The 12285-nt window shown below is 40.2% G+C and overlaps 1 protein-coding gene across 6 annotated transcripts in view; it reads right to left on the bottom strand.

Moving 5' to 3' along the window:
- Positions 1-3580: 3580 nt before the first annotated feature.
- Positions 3581-12285, bottom strand: part of SAMSN1 (SAM domain, SH3 domain and nuclear localization signals 1) — a 119743-nt gene continuing 111038 nt past the window's right edge. For all 6 annotated transcript variants that reach the window (XM_045010777.1, XM_045010784.1, XM_045010795.1 and 3 more), the window contains one exon: positions 3581-4977. In XM_045010777.1, coding sequence (XP_044866712.1) covers positions 4778-4977 — 200 coding nt within the window. In that variant the 3' untranslated portion in view covers positions 3581-4777. The remainder of the gene's footprint in view (positions 4978-12285) is intronic.

The raw sequence follows: 12285 nt of genomic DNA on the forward strand, positions 1-12285 counted from the left end.
CTAAAAATGATCACTCAAAAACTGAGCAAGAAGAGCAGAGAGAGTTTTTGAAAATTTGTCCCTGACTGGTTTGTTGAAAGTCACAAAGCAAGTCAAGGACAGAGTTGTGAATAGAACCCAGCTTCTGGCTCTCAGTCTGGTGTCCTAGCACTACACCCCAGGATCTTAGTGTAGCGACTACCTCTCTCTCTCTTTCTGAGTTCTCCCAGCACCCAGAAAAGGTGCTTATGTGAGCCATTGGCATAAGGCATGCTCCAAAATCCAATTAAGTCAATAATTATAGCTGCACAATACACAAATATTGTTTACATTTCAGTCCACAAGTCTGACTACAACACCACAGCAAGCTGTTTGGGACACACACACACACACACACACACTTTTTAAAAAAAAATGAATACACATTACTAAAGCAAACCTCAGCTTGCTCTTTCTGGCTGATTATGTCAACTTTGCCCCATTCTGGAATATCACTGAAAGCCAATCATTTATATTACATCTCATAAATAAAGAGAGGGAATAGATGAATTGCAAACAAGTATAATTCACATGGCCACAATGTGCCAAAAATGCATGTCCACCCTGTTTTAAAAACTGAAAATGGAGTGATTTCTGCCCATTTCCTTGATTCTGTGCCTGACAACAGAGGGGAAGGTGCACACTTTTATATAGATGAATGGGCTCCTCTACATATCCCATATGAGAATTGGGCATTGCATTGGAACACATTTGGCCTTTGGGTCCCATAAAAACAATCTGACTTAAGCCACATATAACTGAGCCTGCATGTAGTGTGGCAAAGTACTTGCTTCTCCTCTGCTGGCTCAGTCCCTTTTTGCCTTGGAGACTCAGGCTTGGGCAAAGTAAAATCCTTCCCAGTCACGCAGGGTCTGGCTGATCCTCCTCTCAGTCAGTCCCTTGCTGTTTTTCTCCCCTTCTGGGGACAGAGTGCAGTTTTCCTTGCTGGAAGAGGGCAGAGCCTTGCTGCACCTATTTGCTGGCAGCTTCTCTCGCTCCCCCCGTTTCCCTGCCAGCGAGGGTTTAAAAAGGTCACCAGCAATTGGGGCCAGCTGAACCAAATTAGTTTCCTGGTAACCCCTGTTCCAGCTGAACCTAATTTCTCACGGCTGTCTCTCCTCAATGGATAGGGAGAAGCCTTTTCACCCCCCTGGGACTAATTCCTACCCCTCCCTTTGTAGCCATTTGGCCTGGGTTTGCCACAGTAGGTATGAAAACAGCCTCACATTTTTTTCTTTTTAATAGCTTATTGCTTCCACATATAGTGGCTTATTGCTACACATCCATACTCAGTGTTTTAGTCTCATCCACATTACAAAAACTGGGAGGGGAAAACCCCTTTAGAAACTTCATAGGTCTGATTCTTCTCTATCTTGTACCTTTTGTAGGCACCTGGGCAAAGTCAGCATAAAATGCTCCTAGATCAGAATTCTGCTGTCACCTACACTGCTTACAGTGGTTTACACCCATTTTGTACAGGGCTAATTGACTGTGCAAGGTACCGGGCATTGGCAAAAGACAAAGTCAGGGAGCAGATTCCAAGGTCGCACAGGCCAATCCCTGTGGGGTTTTAGGGCCTGTATGTGACACGTTGGTTCCTTCTATGGTGCTGTGTGGCCACTGGTGAGCTTTCACCTAAGAAGCACAGCTCCCGTAGAAGCCCCATTCTGACTGTGAAAAACTTCTTTCCCAGTTTGATCAGGGGAAAATGATGAGCAGAAGACAATGCTGCTAAAAGTAACACAGACTTCTGCGCTGTGAAATCCAGGGCCTCTTCAACTCTTTCTACTTTGTTTTGCTCCTTCCCACACACCTGGCAATGAAGGGAAATGTAGGGCTCCTCATTTTGTCTGACTAGGACCAAGGATCCTACACTCCCTCAATTACAGGGCATACATAAATGAAATAGGGCATAAAACTGCCCCAAAGGAGTGAAAGGGAGGGCCTCCACATCATGCTCCCCTCCCCTACATTCCGGGCAGCCTTTGGAACCTCCTCAAGTTGACATGAGTCTTTTCTTAAAATTTCTCACCATTGCTACCACTGGGGCAGCTCATTTTTTACCTAGGTCTTATTTATACAAGATAACATTGAAGCCAATGGGTGCATTGCTTGAGTAGAGACTAATGGTTTAATCCATGCTCAGGGCAATTAACAAAACTGCTGTGAGGTGAAAGAAGGCTGTACATGCCTCTTGCCTGTAAGCTGATTTTTTTATGCTTTGTGGTGTACAATTTCCTCATCATTTTTCTCAGAATTGCTTGAGCGAGCGGAAATTTCTCAATGTGAGATGTAATCATTTAGCCTTCACAGGAAGTTGCAAATGGCTTAAATAAATGTAGTTACTTTGACACATTTTCCAGCACACACAACGATTTGGGCAGAAGTTGACTGTGTTTCTAACTGGTTTGGGATACAGCTAAACACACAGTTCACATCCACGCTTTTAATAAGTGGTTAATAGTCAGTCGGTCAATTATAACTGTCCACCCCCTTTGCCGTCAACTGAATCTGGTGCATGGATTGGTTCCTGTAAAACAACGGGCATGTGGATATTTTGCTAAATACACAGCCACACCTAACTATATCACTGTAACTGATTAAACAAGTCCTCTCTTCTCCTATAAATCCATACAGTTAGATATCCCACAGTACATTTGTGTCATTCTATATGCCTGCCTTTGTGAACTCTCAGCACTCACGCATAGGCTATCTTAGAGGTCTTACCTGGCTGTCACCTGAACATGCTTCTCTGGAACAAAAGTTGTTACCATTGATTTAGCTCATGTTGGTACCATATGTGTCCACATACAGATGTTCACTGAAATAACTCATTAGAAATACATTAGGAAACTGATTTAGTGAAGTTGGTGCAAGTTTGTGTGTAGAGATGCCCTAAAAGAAATTCCATTTTGGCTCATGCATCATCAAAGGCCTGTTAAGTGAGTTCTAATTGCAGATCCTTTTTCAGTAGTTATATGAGAATCTACTTAGCTTGACATACAGATGCCAGCTCCAGTCTGCAAGGCTGGAAGTTAACAAGCAAACACATCCTAAGCCCATCTTGCTCCTTGTAACCACAGCATGTTTGATATGGAAGTCATTAACATACGGAGAATATGGAACCCCACAATGCTGTGTTCACAAAGTCACTTTTCAGAGTAGAACCACACCTTAAGGTTCTGAGGCCAAAATGAACACACCCATTGCAGTATAGCATTTAGTGACAGGTAGAGAGAAGGCTGCCAAAACATTATAAATCCCCATTTTCACTTGTTCATAACTTTCTCGGAAATTCTCTTTCTGAGAAACTTTCCATGTTTGGTCTCTTCTGAAGAGTGATTTAAAAAAAATGTCAGCAATCTAGTGGAAACTATTCAACATAGACATAATTTATGAAAATGTGTGACTAACAGGTGAGAGAGGAAGTCACTACATTAATTTGATACAGATTATGCATGATAAAAAATGCTCAGTAGATGTCTTGTATATTATGTTACCATTAGAAAAGTACTGTCTTTGAAATGTCAGTCTCCACATTAAAAAGTTTTTAAGAGTCTCAATCACATAGTTCTGTTTATTGTCAAAGGAAGTATTTCAAGAAGAGAGGAAAAGCAAATAAAAGGTATATTTCAGTGTAAAATACATGGGGAAATGATGATTAGTTATTGTATGGAGGACACTGATAACAGCTATTGGCTTTTGTGTACAAACAAGTATTTCTATTGACAAATTTCACGCTAAGTGCACAAGGAAGGAGTTTCACCAAAAATAATAATGAAAGCTCAGTTGTGGATATCAGTTTGTTGCTAATAGTTCTCTCTTTCATTTCGCAATGTTTAGAAAGACTGTAAATAGTAATGAAAAGATAAATGTGTATGAAATTCAAACTGCAAGTTGCTCCTAAAGGCTACTGAAGACAGGGGGCCTGATTCTCATTTACACTAAGGCCCCTTTGCACCATATGGTAATGTAAAGAGGCCTTCAAGTGGCTGTAAATTATATTTATGCCCATTTTAAGGCCAATTTATACAGCAGAGTGTTGTAAACCAGCTTTAATGTAAATGTGAGTCAGACCAAGTATTTTTCATAGTACTGTAGAATATCAACCTAATCACCTTTTTATTATGCTGGTGTACTGGTGAAAAGGATGTTTTGTACAAATATCAGAGAAACATTCATCAGAAGATAAAAAAGGACAGTAATTAATATTTAGCTTTTAAAATAAATATGTACACTATTTACAATATTTCAGAATGTTTCAGAAGATAACATATCCAGAACTATGTGCCAATGCCTAAAAATAACTCCCTATTCTTTTAATAGAAAATGATTTAATATACAAATATATAGATATATATTTTTTGCTAGGGTGACCAGATAGAAACTGTGAAAAAACAGTACAGGGGGTAGGGGGTAATAGGCGCCTATATAAGAAAAAGTCCCCAAAAACGGGACTGTCCCTTTAAAAATGGGACATCTGGTCACCCTATATACTACAGTTATTTATTTTCCCTTCAGTCAACTGTTCAAGAATTAACAAACAAGGAAAGCATGGGACATTATTTTTGTCAAACCAAGATTCAGGTACGCAATGTCCATATATTGAATAAGTCAAAAATATTGTACTTCAGCTGGAAACCCTAAGAGTGCTGTCAATGTTGAGAATATTTGCAGTTCATTACTGGGCTGCCATACTAGCAAGTTAGCTTAATCTATCTGATAGTCCTGTCTGCAAAGCTGCAGAAAAGCACGTATATCAGTTGGTCTCAGTGAGGGTGATCGTCTGTAGCATGTCAGATAGGTTTTCTGGATCTAGCTCTTCTTTGCCATTATCTGAATTTTCTGATAAGATGTAACAGCCAGAGTCTCTCGGACAGTCATTTAACACTGACTTGTTAAAGCTGGGATCGGGGCTTAAGGTCAGGGGCTGTTGCTCATTTTCATGTTCTTGTTCAACTGTAAAAAATGAAAAGGAAAGTGTTATGAACCCCCCCGAGCAACACTTAGATGATTAAAAGATTGTTGGAGCAGTGCACAAACTGAATTAGCAAACTGCAGCTCTATTAGAGCTGTACCTTATATCTGTTAGAAATTGAAACCTTAGAAATCAAAGGACTGATCATTTTCACTACATGATGCCAACAGCCACTATAGCCCACTCAACAGGAACATGATCCTGCAATACATTGCTCAGAGGTGGATACCTGAACCCCAAAGAAGACAAAAGGACTCTGTATTGGTCAAGGGTCTGCTTGTGCAAAATGCATTGCAACACTGGGGTCTATATGCCTGACTCTTCCCTTTCCCTCACTTTCAAAACCCTTTTAAAGACCAATTCAGTACCATATAACATTCCAGTTTCAATGTGCCCTCAACCTTCTGTGATTGACATGTAATGTATTGTAGCTGCTGTACCTTTAGGCTATAAACCCCACAGGGCAGGGATTTAGGCTATGTCTACACTATGCAGCTTTTAGCACACAGCTGTGCCACTACAGCTGTGTGGCTAAGAGGCGCATAGTGCAGCTGTTTGTCGGCAGGAGAGAGGTCTCCTGCCAACAAAATTTCCACACTCAGAGAGCAGTGGTAGCTTTGCTGGCAGGAGAGCACTCCTGCTGACAAAGTGCTGTTCACACCGGTGCTTTTCCTCGACAGAACTTTTGTCTTTGGGGGGGGGAGGGGTTAACACCTCTGAATGACAAAACTTTTGTTGTTCACTTGCCAATGTAGGCAAAGCCTTAGTGTATTTATTGACAGTACTGGGTACGTTAACCATGCCATACAATTGCAAGATTTTCAAAAGTGCACACGAAAAGGGCCAGATTTGCCAAAGAGCTCAGTTCCCATTTCAGTACCAAAACAAAGTGGCCACCTTTTCAAAAGCAATAAGGATCAGATTTTTAAAGGTGTTAAGGTGTTGCTGTGCTCAGCATTGCAAAGCCTAACTGGGTTAGGCACTTAAGTCTCATTTTCAGAAGGGATTTAGGCACTTTGGATTTTAATGGGATTTAGGCACTGAGCCTAACTCGCATTGAAATTCAAAATCCCTTTTGAAAATGAGACTTCGGCTTTGCAATGCTGAGTGCAGCAAGGACTAAATACCTTTAAAAATCTAGACCTTAGCTTTTCAGTGAGAGCTGCTGGTGCTGAGCATTTCTGAAAATCTGGCCATACCTAAATAAAGGATGAGATTTTCAAAGGCACAAAGGGCAGTTACTCACTCAACTCCCATTCATGCCATTGAAAATCTCTTCAAATTAAATAGAAGCAAATTTTTCTTTCAAAACATTTGTCCTTATTTAGCACTTGCACTATAATGAATAATCTGCCAGTGAACGTAAAAAAAGACATACTGCCTCAACAGGAAGAACATAAACTGATCTCTCAACCAACTACAACCTGGTATCTCACTGAACATACCAAAATGTCATGAATTTGGTATATATTTGACACAGAGGGTCACTGGTCAGCAACACATATCAGGCCTGACATACTACACCTAACACACTGTTGGCACTCTGTATCTAAAAGCTAACACATAAGGTATCATATATGACCTGGTAACATGCTGGTCTTGAAAATCATTGCATGGCATATGTATGGGGTGTGTACAAAAGGTTATCAATACGTACTAGAATTGTGTTCTAAACATGCGTGTCAGGCAGGATTGCGATATGCAAGGAATGTGGTTCTACCTACTTGACTGTGTCTCCGATGTAAATTAGGTAAGGTGTGACCAAAGACAAAGAAAAGCACATTTACATACAAGGCAAACAAAGCCATCGGGAGAGCAAAAGGGGAAAGAGGAATAGTTATAAGAGAGTTATTGTGAAATTTTTATATGTAATGATCAGTTTTGTTCTCAATACTATATTTGTTAATGATGACAGCTTTATGGTGAACATGAATCCTGTGTATTGGAGGTAGAGTAGATTATGTGCATTTACAGAATGGTCTTATATAGCATATATCTACCAAGAGGCTGGGGTCCAAGATTGTATTTACAGGGTGCATTGCTGGTGCACCAGGAAGAATTATGGCTTTGGATGCAAAACCCTCCCTGGAAAAAGCAGGCATGCAAGGAAGATTCATAGATAGTCATTTCAAACAATCACAATATTTCATTAAAAAAAACCTGTAAAAACTGGACATTTTGGCATTGTTGGAACTTTTTTCTTTTTCCTCCTAACCAAAATTCTGGCAAAATCAACCTGATTTCACAAAGCATTTCAGTTTCCAAAGAATTGTGTAGTCTAACACAATATGGTACCATCAAAGTATTTCCAACCAGCTCGAATTGTAATCATCTACCCTGAAACTCCTGCATAACACGTCTGCATCAAGACCATAACCTCTTTTGAGCTACAGATTAAATTAAGAATGGATAGCTTTCTAAAAAGATAAAGACTTCAAGTGATGGAGAATCCACCATTTCCCTATGTAAGTTAATGGTTAACTATTCTCACTGTTAAAAAGGTACACCTTTAGTCAGATTTGGCATTGTCTGTAACTATTTTTATCCTCTCCCCACATTACAGAGGATGGTTTGTCATATGAAATTTCACCTTTTTGTAGGGAAAATTTTTGGTAACATATCAGGCCAAGTTAATTTCTGGAGTAACTCCAGTAATTTAAATGGAGTTATAACAGGATTATTAATTATTATTATTATTAGTTAATCACAATAATAGAGGATACATATATGATGCCTAACCTAGCTTTTCTATTAGCTCATGCTACATTTCAGCCAATGCCAGCAAAAAAACAAGTCTGGTTGGTCACTGTGTGCTTACAGAATTCAGCAAGTTATTGTATGAACCCTTCCTTAGATGCTGAACTCAGAAGGTCTTCCTATTCCTCAACTGTAATCCCATGATCGGTTACAATACCACTTGCAAATGCTTTTATCAGCTTCTGTAGAATCATCTCTCTGTCCCGTCAAACAATGACCTAAAAAAGTGTTAATCCTGTTTACATCATTAAGGTCAAAGAAGAAGCTTTGTCTTTTTCTTTTTTTCTTTCTTTAAAGTGAGCGGGAAGAGACAGTTATTGCTGGAATTGTTTTTAATTCCATTTTTTTGGTTATCCTATTTGTTTCCTTTTCATTAAAAGGTGACTTTTTAACTATATTCATCTGAATAGTATAACTTCTTGTGCACAACTGGATCTGTTGTGGGGTTTTTTTGCATTTGCGTCTTCCCATCATGTTGTCACAATGACAGATCACATTGGGACCAAAAATGGCAGGAGCTGAAACTTCTGTAAGAGGACTATGTATGCATTTTTCCTCTGGCTTTTGAATTATTGTGTACTGCGAATATATGGTAGTCTTGGGTAAACTCTGTAACTTTCTAGAAAGCAGAGTATTTGCACACACTTTTTTTGTAGCAAAATCAATCTGAGACAAATAAGCTAAAAACTAAATTACTACAGAGACAGAACGGGACTCTGAAGTGCTGCAGCACTGAACTTCACAGTGTCACAATTATATTATTGCTGGTCAAAAGATGGTATTTTCTGGGGAAACATTTAGAAAATGTTCCAGTGTTTGTTGTCTGAAAAAAATAAAAATATTTTTTTCTGTTTTTCATTGAAAAAAACAGAAAGTTTCAAACAAAACAAATATTTTCTTCAGGAAAAGCAGGGCAATTTGTCTGAAAAAAATGGATAGAAAATTTTTAGCCTGCTCTGACTATCATGCAGTAAATTCAAAAGCTGCCTCAACAGGATATTGAGCATTCTAATATATATGGATTCAGTGTAAATGTCAAGTTCCCCTGCTTCACAAATAAAAGCTATACTTATTTTTAACTTTTGACTTTTACACCTACTTGTTCTTAACTTCCTGGATACACTGTCAAGCTCTTTATCATTAAAGGTAAGTTTGTAGGGTTAACCTGGATGTCAGTGAAAGATACACTGCACAGGAAAAGGAATAGATAAAGATCAACTACTGTTAAGTGTTGCAGATTCATCAGACCTCACTATCTGATCAGCAAATGGAAGGTTTGTTATTTTTCCTACAGTAAATCAGTTTCGTTTCAGATACATAGCTTTCATTCAGAGCTGTCTAAGATACGGTTAGAAGAGTCCAAGTATGCAGAATTCTGACACGTGTTCCAATACAGACTTTCCCAACTTTTTCTTTTTGCTGTGCCCTCCTTCTCCAGGGAAGTCAGATAAGTGCCACACCCTCCCTGCCCCATCTCCCATCCCTCTGGGACAGACATTGGGGTGGTGGCAAGATCCAGCTGGCTCTCTTCCCACATGAGCCCATGGCAGCTCCGCAGGGAGCAAACCAGGATCCTTGCTTTCCCTGCCCCCCATCCAGATCCTCTCACTCCTGGAGGGTTTAAAATATGCAGAGCTGCAGCCAGCCAGTTCTCTGGGCTGGGGCAGCAGAGAGAGCTCACAGGAGTCCCCAGCAGTCAGGAAGTGGAGAAGGGGGAGAACAGTAGGTTACTGCCAGTAGGTTACTGCCAGAGCAGGATGGTGCTGCTCTTTCTCTTACTCCTCTCCCTGACCAGTGGGGACTCCCTGTGCATTCTTTACACTGCCCTAGTTCGGACACCCAGCTGGCCCCAGCCCTGCACCCCACCTTGTGCCTCCCAATAACCTTATTGCACCACATAGTTCGAAAACCAGTGTTTTAATACTATTTTAAACTATAAGATTAGACTAAGAGTATTGAAGAAATATTAGGCTTTAGGTCTTTGACAATGACTGTGTGATGCATATGTAGTTTTTCCACTTGTTAGCTCTTGGAAATTATTATTACTACCACTATTTCGGGGGGTCTGTAGATGTGCATGGAACTTTACAGAACTAGTGAAACGATACATCCCTTCGGAAAAGAGCGTTTATAATCTAAAACTCTGATTCAGGAAAACAATTACATGTATGCTTTAGAAAAATTCCTATTGACTATCAGTGGGGCCAGGATTTCAGCTCATGACCACATATACCGGTATGTGTGTGTGTGTGTGTGGTCAAATGAGGTGGCCAAGGTCACACATTGAGACAGTTGCTCAGGTTGGACTTAACCCCAAGATCATCTTGGCTCTCCTTTTGTTGTAACTACTTGACCAAATGGCTTATTTATATTCCTCGATGCAGTTGTATCAATTTTAGTTTTTAACACCTTTGTACTTTAGAATGTCATGTCAAACCTTGCACATTACTTCTCTCCTCATCAGTCCGCTGACACATACTACCGAGCTATGGCAATCAGTTAAGGTGAGCTTCATTACTGTGCTCCTGATTCAGGAGAACATTTTCCTTGAATGTGTGCTTAAAGTTAAGCATACATAAGTCCTATTGACATCTCTGGGACTTTATAAAAGCTTATAATTAAGCACATGCTTAAATGTTAAATTGAGGCCCATTCACTATACTGCTTTTTGAGAACAGCGTTTGACTCAACTGAAATACTCATGTATTCACAGCTGATGTGAAGCAATTATTCATCTCATTCATGGATCTAAGACTCCAACACATTATCAGTAGCCTTGAAACAAGGAGCACATTACAAGACGTATTATTTACAGAACAATTAAAAGTATTTCAATTGTCAAACTACAGCACAAATATCCTCGAGTATACTATTCTGCCTGAAGAACAATGGCATAAACCCATGCTGGCAAAGGGCAGGGACCACTCGTGGATGGTAAGGATTAATTAGTCACGGTTTAATGTAAAGAATATGAAAAGGCTGTGTCAGGTTAAGGACACTCTTCCCTGATCCTTGCACTTTTGCTGGCATGGGAACATGAAGAACATCAAGTGATTAAAAGTAGCTTGAGAAAGACACTAAATGATGTCTGCCTATTACAGAGTTTAGATGCTTAAGGCTGCCTACAATGCTTGCTATCATTTGAGTATTAAAAACAGTAAATCATAACTACACCATACCGGAACAGTATTTCATGACTACAGAAACCTGTTAAAATTACTCATACTTTGCACCAATAAAAAATCTTTGTAAAAATATAACCTTAGCATTTTCTGTTCCTGTTTTGTTTGTTAATTGTTGATGTAAAACGTGTAGGATAAAATATACAGAATGTGCAGCATGATCAGTTAGCAACCTAGATATGTACTGATATGCATAATCCAAGGGCAGGTCAAGGGGGAGGGGACAGGAGGCCACCTCCACCCAAACTGCAGGGTAAACAATAGAAGTAGTTCTTTCTCCTTTCCTTCCAAGCTCACCCCTCCTCGGCCTCACTTCAATCATTGTATCTGTTATAATGGCAAGGCCCCTTTCCCCCCCTCCCCCCCCTCAGCTGACAAAGGCTACAGGATAGAAAGAAGGACTGTTCCTGATGTGCATCCATCACCCAGTCCATAGGGAATGGTGAGGGCAGAGAAGGCCATTTGAACTACCTCTCCTGACAGTTCTCATAGAGTCTCTTTTCTTTCCATCTTGGAGGAGGAGAGACAGTAAGGGACAAAGAGGGATTCAGAGAGACCCAGAGATGGTCTAGGAGTGAGGGGCCCTGAGAGACCCAGACAGCAAACTGAGGGGGGCTGAGACAGCCATGGGGGTTCTTAGAAACTCAGAGAGGCAGAGTGTGCATATGAGATGGAGGATCCCACTTTGGGTGAAGTTCTGAATAATTGAGTTTTATGTGTTGGAAGTGGCCAGGTGTGTAAGAGTGACTGAGTGATAGAGAGAAATCCACTCCACCTCAGTTAACAGCCAGACTGGGGGGTTGCAGATGAGCTATTACTCTTGATGAGTTGTAGACCTAGGCCCCTAAGAAATCCTTAAAATGTTTCTGGGAGACACTGCATTCCCCGGTCCAATTTTTATTTCCACAGGATCCTCAATTTAGAGTGGATATCTGGCAAAGTGGTTGCTCAGGAAGGGCATGACTCTACATTAATGCAGAGCAAAGCTCTAAGGTTTGGTCTGGATGAGTATCCAAATATGTAGCTGTTTAGCTGAAATTTGTAGGAATTTATCTGAACTATTTTAGGTTAGAAATCAGGCTGAAAATATCACAACAGCATGTCTCACGGTCTTGGTACTTCCAAGTCCAGTGAAAGCAGCAAGTGCAAATAAGCATAAAAGGGAAAACAAAACACACAGAAAAAGCTAATAACTTCTTGAACCTCAAACAAGATCCAGTTCAGGTTCATTTAGAGCTGAGACTACAGATCAGCTACTGTTTTATCCAAACCACTGTTTGCTGATCTGTATTACAAACACCAGTAAATTTCATGGTTCTCACCAGGGGCTAAAGGGAAGGAACAGTGAAT

The sequence above is a fragment of the Mauremys mutica genome, chromosome 1 (genome assembly GCF_020497125.1).
Source record: "Mauremys mutica isolate MM-2020 ecotype Southern chromosome 1, ASM2049712v1, whole genome shotgun sequence".
Lineage (NCBI taxonomy): Eukaryota > Metazoa > Chordata > Testudines > Geoemydidae > Mauremys > Mauremys mutica.